Source organism: Buceros rhinoceros, unplaced genomic scaffold, assembly GCF_000710305.1.
Source record: "Buceros rhinoceros silvestris isolate BGI_N320 unplaced genomic scaffold, ASM71030v1 scaffold35038, whole genome shotgun sequence".
Taxonomy (NCBI): Eukaryota; Metazoa; Chordata; class Aves; order Bucerotiformes; family Bucerotidae; genus Buceros; species Buceros rhinoceros.
This window is the reverse complement of record NW_010427994.1, coordinates 2040-2457: the sequence shown is the minus strand read 5'-3', so window position 1 is coordinate 2457 and position 418 is coordinate 2040. Positions and strand designations below refer to the sequence as shown.

The 418-nt window shown below is 65.3% G+C and overlaps 1 protein-coding gene across 1 annotated transcript in view; it reads right to left on the bottom strand.

The window, feature by feature from the left end:
- Window positions 1-418, bottom strand: part of CDT1 (chromatin licensing and DNA replication factor 1) — a gene marked incomplete at its 5' end in the record, with an annotated part of 3070 nt that overhangs the window by 697 nt on the left and 1955 nt on the right. The window contains 2 exons of the mRNA XM_010142133.1: window positions 1-65; window positions 164-298. Coding sequence (XP_010140435.1) covers window positions 1-65; window positions 164-298 — 200 coding nt within the window. The remainder of the gene's footprint in view (window positions 66-163; window positions 299-418) is intronic.

The following is a 418-nucleotide window of genomic DNA, read 5'->3' as shown; positions in this document are numbered from 1 at the left end:
CGTCCCTCCGGCCGTGGGTCCCGCGTCATCAGCGCCTGCAGCTTCTGTGCCTCCTTCGCCCGGACCTTGGGGAGCGGAGGAGATGGGGTGAGACACAGGCAGGTGTCCTGGGCGTCCTCCCCCTCCCCGGCACCGGCGCTAGAGCCAGGACTGAATTACTCACCCTCTCGAGCAGGGCCTGGGACACCCCTTTGAGAGCGCTGGAGGTGCTGGCAGAGGACGGTGCTTTGGAAACCACCAGTTCCCCCGCACCGGCTTCAGCAGTTCTTGAAGCCAGGTTGGCAAGAGCTTTTTCCATCTGCTCATGTGGAAGAGGGAGGAGGAGTTGGGTTGCAGATGGGAGCTGCTGGAGGAAGGCGAAATTTCCCCTCCACCACCCCCACGCAGCCACCCTGCAGCCCCGCGCTCCCCGCCACGC